The following is a 7,365-nucleotide window of genomic DNA, read 5'->3' on the forward strand; positions in this document are numbered from 1 at the left end:
TGAATCCTGGAGTAGCCCATGCCCGTCATCCCAGCACTAGAGGAGCTGCAGTGGGAGGGTTAAGGTTAAGGTTCTCTGGCTACATACTGGATCAGACCACCATGAGCTATATGAAGCCTTTTGTCAACAGGGAAAAGAAATACTATGTCATTGAAGGAAGACTGTGTAAATTGAACATGTTAGCGCATGCCCATGATGGAAGCACTCCAGGCGGAGGCAAGAGAAGTGTAGTCCTTAGAGATGCCTAGCCAATACTTCTAATTTCTTAAATAGCCCAGGCTGGCCTGGAACTTACTATGGAGCCGAGGAGACATTGATCTGATCCTCATGCTTTAGCTTCCATAGTAGCTGGGATTATAAACCTGGCTAATTGATAGCATTTTAAGGTTTTTGTTGTTGTTTAGTTGGTTTTTAAATGTCATTCTGTAATTACCTGTGTGTGTACACGTGTTCTGGTACCTGTAGAGGACAGAGGCATTGGGATACCCTGGAGCTGGAGTTGCAGCAGTTGTGAGCTGCCCAACATGGGTGCTGGGAACCAAGCTTGGGTCCTCTAGAGGAGCAGCCTGTGCTTTTAACTGTTGAGACATCTCTGCAACCCCTAAAATTGGCTTTTAAAGACAATTAAATTTTAGGACTAGGAATGTAGCTTAATGGTAGAGCACTTGTCTACCATGTGTGAAGCCCTGGGTTCAATTCCCAAAACCACTTTAAAAAAAAAAAAAAAAAAAAACTTCAAACTATATTTTATTTATACGTATATCTGTGTGAGTGTCTGCCACATATATGCAGGTGTCCATGAAAGCTAGAAGAGGGCATCCATTCCCCTGCAGCTGGAACTACAGGTGCTTATGAGCCGCCCAGAGTGGTTGCTGGGTCCTCTGGAAGAGCAGTAAATACTCTTAACCACTGAGCATTTTTCTAGCCACAAACATTTCCTTTTTTTTGTTTGTTTGTTTTTTTTTTGTTTGTTTTTTTTGTTTTTGTTTTAATTGCATTTCTCTGTGTGAGTATCAATTGTATGTGTGGTCTGTTTGTGCCACAATATGTCACATATGGAGGACAGTGTGGAGAAGTCAGTCCCAGGGATTGAACTCAGATCATCAGGCTTGGCAGTGAGTGTTTTTACCTGCTGAGCCCTTTTGTAACAGAATTCCCACATCCTCTGTGCCCACCATGTGAGCCTCCCCTGCTGCCTGCCACCTCCTCTGACCCCAACTGTGTACTCCTTATCGTTGATAAACCTCCAGTAACACATCACCGTAACCTAGCATCTATCATGTGTATGGGCTTCTCCTGGATGGAGCACATCCTCTGGGGTTGAATAAACAGGACATTTATTTTTATGAGTTAGAAAACTGTTTTTTGTTGCTAGTTGAGCATGTTGACTGGACTACGCTATGTTAAACTGTTGCCTTGATTATAAAAGAAATTTGTGCTACAACAAAAAAGATTAAAACAAATTAAGGATTAAAAAATAAAAGGTAAAAATAACAATAAAAACACTATATATCCATCAGAAAATTTGAAAAATACAGGAAACAGATCAAAGATCTTTGTTGTGGTTTAACTTTTGTTTTCGAGACAAGGTCTCACTGTGTAGACCTTGCTTGAACTTGAACTCATAGACATCAACCCGCCTCTGGCCCTGAGTGCTGGGATTAAAGGTGTGTGCACACCATCACACCTGGCAAACGATCGCTGAGGAGTAGATCTGATTCAGAGTGCATGGTTTTAGCACTACATATACTTCCATTTACCACACTTACAGCCAGCCTTTGTCACTGTCTCCCTCCTTAGTGTTAACATTAACAGTCATTTCCTCGGATGGACTTTATCAGAGGATAGGGGATGGGAAGTGGGTTGCCATTCCTCCTGCACTAATTAGCTAAAAATAACATAAAGAACTGGTCAAGTATCTGCCTGTGGTGAGGTAGAGTTCATGTCAGAAAAATAGGAGCGATGCAGAAATGTGGATTTGCTTTTTGGTTTTAAGACAGTCTCACAGTGTAGCTGAGCCTGGCCTAAATCTCATTATGTAGCCTAGGCTAGCCTCAGCCTCCTAAAGGCTGGGACAATACGTGTGCCCCAGAACAGAGCCCTGCTCAGTTTGGAAAATATACTATGAGCTTGATTTTAGGGACTGCTTTTGGTGTTATTTAACTTTCCTAATTTAGCATACAGGACATCGACATAGTTCCAAAGACAATTTTGTAAAATTAGTATTTGTGCTATTTTCTGTTCTCACTCTCTCAAAAAAAGGAAAAGTCCTTTTACACCAGAAGTAGGCATTTCTTTAGGCGATTTTCACCTTTATGACTTATTTGCATATTTACTTTTTAGTGATTTGTACAAAGGGTCTTAACTGTGTACCCCAGGCTAGCCCTAATTCTCAGTCCTTCTTCCTCTACTGCTTAAGTGCTAGATGGGAATACAGGCTGGCCTTGAATTTAGTCTGCCCCTGGTAGGTCAGTCTTCTTGCCTTACCCTCCCGAATGGCTGGAATTACAGGCCTGTCTGTGCCACTTTACGGGCCAGCTGCTGTCTTTGCAGGTAAACACTGCAGGGGCTAGCCTTTCGCTTTTGCCTGCTCATATATTGCCAGGGCACCTCAGTAGATTGGGCCTTCTGGATCCCAGGGGCCATCTGATGGTTTAGCTGTAGTCTCTGAATGTCTCCTGTGGCTTTGACTTTGCCCTGTAGTTCCCATGTCATTTCTGTCCTTTAGAGGATCCAGAATGGTGACATCAACATCTGCCCTGGCAGCTGTTTTATTCACGCTCTGAAGTCTCCCGCAGTAAGGGGACCTAGACTAACCTAGCTTGTTTCTCATTTGAAATTTCAGCAAATCCCTTTATGAATACTCCAAAGACTTCATTGTATCACTTATCCTAGGAATGGATGTGATTCCCAGGTCAGTGTCGCTCGAGGTCGGTTCATAGGGTCGGGGTAGTCAGCAACACCAGGTACTGAGATCAGTCTGCTTTTTACTAACCAGGTTAAGTGTGACCAACATGGAGGATCTGAAGAGAAGGATCCTGCGAGTGATTGCTAACTGCAACAAGCCGAAGGTAACCACTCAGCCTGGGTTAGATACAGGAGGATCCATGTGGAGGCAGCCAGAGTGGCTTGCAGCCGTGTCCTCCAGGCCCAGCACATTTATGCTCCCATCTTCTCCTGCTTCCCTGTGAACACTTTGGGACTCTGCATGAGATGCAGAGAAATCACACAGAGTGCCAGTCAGGAAGCACTGCTGCCCGAGCTGCTGTTACTTTATCTTCCCCGTGCTTTTGGTTCCATTGCTCCCAGACTTCCAGTGAGGCTGACAGACACATAGACTCCAAGAGGTTCTAGGGGGCTGGCAAGATGGCTCTGTGGGGAAAGGTGCTTGCTGCCAAACTTTCTGACCTGCATTCAGTCCTCACAGTGGGAGGGAAGGACCTTCCTCCAGTCCTCATCTCCACACACAATTGAATAAATAAATGTAATAGGGAAATTTTAATGGCAGCCACTTGAGAGTGTAGCTCAGTGGTAGAGCACTTCCCTAGCATTCAAGAGGCTCTAGGTTCAAACCCACACACACAGGAAAAGAGGAAGTGTATTAGCCAATAGGAGCTGACCCCTATGAGGTGGTGTAATGGTGCTAGCCTATAATCCAGCAGCTGGGAGACTGAGGTGTGACTGCCAAAAATGTGAGGCCAAGAGGAAGAGGAAGCCAAGAATGGGCGAGGCTGGAGTCCAGTGGTAGTGCCCAGCATGCTTGGGGCCCTCATTTTGTTGCCTGTTGTTGGGGGAAGTTTAAAAAAGGAAGGGAAGACTATCGAGATTGTTTAGCGGGGATATGCCTTGTGGCACCAAGCCCGGTGGTATAGTCCCTGGAACCCAGGGGGTAGAGGAGAGAGCCAGCTCCCAGTTTATCCTGCGTGCGCATGCACACACCATGCCATCACAGGAACACAAAAAATAAATGACTAAAAACAGTATTAAAGAATAGGTATGTATTAATGGGAATTTTGACAATATTCAAAAAAGAAAATACATCCGAGGTGTGGTTTTATGTGGGTAATACGACTGCAGGTGCTTTCACTGTTACCTTTTAATTTTCAATTTTAATACTCAATTATCAGACATCTAAGTTTTTTATTGTTGGTTTTTTGTGACTCGGCGTTTTCTGCATAGCAGCCCTGACTGTCCTGGAACTCACTCTGTAGACCAGGGCTGCCTCTAACTCTCAGATCAGTCTGCCTCTGCCTTCCAAGTGCTGGGATTAAAAGCATGTGCCACCACCACCACCACCTGGTTTTTACCTCTTTTTGGTTTTGTTTTGTTGAGACAGGGTTTCTCTGTGTAGTCCTGGCTGTCCTGGAACTCAATCTGTAGACCAAGCCAGCCTTGAACTCAAGAAAGGTATCTGCCTGCCTTTGCCTCTGCGTGCTGGGATTAATTTTTTTCTGTTTTCTTTTTCTTTTTTTGAGGTGAGAGTAGGTAGACGGGGTTGACCATGAACTTTTAATCCTCTTGCCTCTGCATCCCAAGGTATGGATTATAGGTGTGCACCTGGTTTTATGTGGGGATGGAACCCAAGGCTTTTTTTTGGGGGGAGGGGGGTTGAGACAGGGTTTCTCTGTGTAGCTTTGGAGGCTGTCCTGGCACTCACTCTGGAGACCAGGCTGGTCTCGAACTCACAGAGATCAGCCTGCCTCTGCCTCCCAAGTGCTGGGATTAAAGGAGTGTGCCACCACTGCCTGGTTTCTCTCTCTCTCTCTCTCTCTTTTTTTTTTTTTTTTTTTTTTGAGACAGGGTTTCTCTGTGTTGCTTTGGAGGCTGTCCTAGTACTTGCTCTACAGACCAGGCTGGCCTCAAATTCATAGAGCCTCTGCCTCCTGTGTGTTGGGATTAAAGGCATGCACCACCACCCAGCCCAGGCTTTCTTCCTAATCTTTTTTTTTTTTTTTTTAAAGAAAGTAGCACCTGTCCAGGGGTATGGCTAATTCCGTGGTAAAGCATAGGTTTGCCGTGTATAGGGTTTAGTTCTGGGATTAATCTCCAGCACATACACACACAAAACCAAAAAAAAAAAAAAAAAAAAAAAAACCACTCAAAACTCTTTTTCAAAACACATGTATGACTTGGTTTTTTAACTATTGCTACTAGTATGATTGCTTCATGGCACCACAAGTCCCATTCATGACCCATGGCTGTGGAAGGGCAGGCTGAGCCCTGAAGGCTGCCAGCCAGTGTAGGACCAATCTTGTCCTTTCAGTACAAGATCTTGCTGCACGGCTGTTGGTATGGACTGTTTGGAGGAAGCCCTGATAACTCTCCGACTGAACTGGATGAGAGCAACCAGAGAGCCCTGACTCAGCCTCTTCTTGGGGAGCAGAGCCTGCTGACACGATGCTCCCCGGGCTACAGCCCCAGCGACTCCCCACTGGACTCTCCCACCAAGTACCCAACTCTGTACCCACCGGGCAGGATCATCCACCTAGAAGAAGAGAGTGGCTCGGGGAGGTGAGTGTGGAGGGAGGCATGTGCCTGTCCACTGAGGGTGACCAGAAGCCTGACCCATGTACAGCCTCACCAGCTAATGTTCTCTTCTGTTCAAGGTTTGGCTGCTGTTCCGCTGCCCGGTACAGGGCTAGGTGGGCACACGAAGCAGAATTTGGCAAGATCCTGATAGGCCCAAAGATGCTGACTGACCACTTGCCTAACATCCTGAATCAGGCCCTGGACAAAGTGGTTGCCGACAGAACAGCCTGTGTCTCCTGCCCAGGGCAAGGTGGCTCTCATGCAGCTGTGGCTTAACCCCCTCTACTGGACACTGCCCAACGCAATGGGTTTGAGCCTCTTTTTTTTTTTTTTTTTCCTCTTAGACTGAATGTGAATGGCTTCTGTGAGGCTGGTATGGTGGCATCCATCAACAGAGAGCTGATAGGTCCAAGTAGAATCAATATAACCATACAATTTATATAGTGTCCCCCCCCCCCGACTCCCCCACAGGGTTTCTCTGTATAGCTCTGGATATTTTGGAACTCAGTGTAGACCAGGCTGGTCTCTAACTCAGAGATCCAACTGCCTGGGACTCAAGGTGTGTGCCACCTCCGCCGGCCTATAGAACCATTTTTAACCATAGTATTAACAGGATCAGGAGTCGGGACCATGCAGAGGTGTTGGGACTTCTAGGACAGCTCACGGAGCAAGCCTCCTCTGGTCCCCTGAGAACTCCACATCTGAAGACCCTCGGTGGATCTCTAGCACTCCCACCCCCGCTAGGATCCCATCCTGCTGTTTACAGGAGTCCAAACTTAAGACAATAAGCGTGCACTTTATATTCCTTACTGGGATTCTTAGTGCGGCACTAAGGGCAGCCGGAGCTTCCTCTGTGCCCAGCACTGCAGCTCCTCATTTATACAACATGAACCAATGCTCAACTTTGATGTATACTTAATTTTCACATTATTCTAGCTCTGGAGTCAGGTGTTGGGCTCAGAGGGAATTTTTTAAAATAAAGTAATTGATACACCACCACTGACCGTCGGGAAGGTCTGTTATTACTGGGGGGACAGGAACTTGCTAAGTAGCCTCCAATGTACTAATTCCCTGCATCAGCCTCTTGGTGCTGGGATTACAAGCATGCACCACCATATCCAGGTGACAATGAGGGTGTATGCTTTTTTTGGAAATCAAGTTGTCATGTCACTCTGGCTTCTGAGGACTGCACATATTCCAAATACAAAGAGTTCACCAAGCAGAAGACACAAAAGTGTGGTGGTAACTTGAAGCTGTTATTCTTAGCACTCACATGGGGGCAGGACCAGGCTACCATGTGCTAACTCCAGATGCTGTCTCCAAACAAAACCCCCAAAGGAGGCTAAAGACTAAGGGGAAACTCATAAGATGTACTAATAAGTACACATGCCAGGTATAGTGGCATCATGCCTTTAATCCCAGCAATGCAGAGCAGAGTTAAAGGATAACTAAATTGAACTAAATTGGTCTATTTAGTTCTAGGTCACCCAGTACCATAGTAAGACCCTGTCCCAAAAAATAGAGTATACCCCAGTATAGAAAAAAAAAAAAGGGGGGGGAATAACTTGGATCAGAAATCTGAAGGGGCTGGGTATAGTAACACACACCTTTAATCCCAGCACTAGGGAGGCACAGGCAGGTGGATCTGTGTGAAGTCAGCCTGGTCTAGAGTGAATTCTAGTATAGCCAGAGATACACAGTGAGATTCCCATCTCCCCCCTCCCCCCAAAAAGAAAAATAAACAAAAAAAAACCCTCAAAACCCTGAAGGGAATTTTAGGCCCAGTGAAACATCCAGTAGAATGGCTGTTAAGATGAAAACCCTCAGAGATGAAAT

The 7,365-nt window shown here is 45.8% G+C and overlaps 1 protein-coding gene across 3 annotated transcripts in view; it reads left to right on the top strand.

Annotated features, from left to right (window-relative positions):
- The window catches only part of Daglb (diacylglycerol lipase beta), a 37,221-nt gene extending 30,693 nt beyond the window's left edge, over positions 1–6,528 (top strand). For all 3 annotated transcript variants that reach the window (XM_027413578.2, XM_027413576.2, XM_027413577.2), the window contains 4 exons: positions 2,846–2,914; positions 2,999–3,071; positions 5,264–5,511; positions 5,607–6,528. In XM_027413578.2, the coding sequence (XP_027269379.1) occupies positions 2,846–2,914; positions 2,999–3,071; positions 5,264–5,511; positions 5,607–5,805 (589 nt within the window). In that variant the 3' untranslated portion in view covers positions 5,806–6,528. The remainder of the gene's footprint in view (positions 1–2,845; positions 2,915–2,998; positions 3,072–5,263; positions 5,512–5,606) is intronic.
- Positions 6,529–7,365: the final 837 nt, after the last annotated feature.

The sequence above is a fragment of the Cricetulus griseus genome, chromosome 4 (genome assembly GCF_003668045.3).
Source record: "Cricetulus griseus strain 17A/GY chromosome 4, alternate assembly CriGri-PICRH-1.0, whole genome shotgun sequence".
Classification (NCBI taxonomy): Eukaryota; Metazoa; Chordata; class Mammalia; order Rodentia; family Cricetidae; genus Cricetulus; species Cricetulus griseus.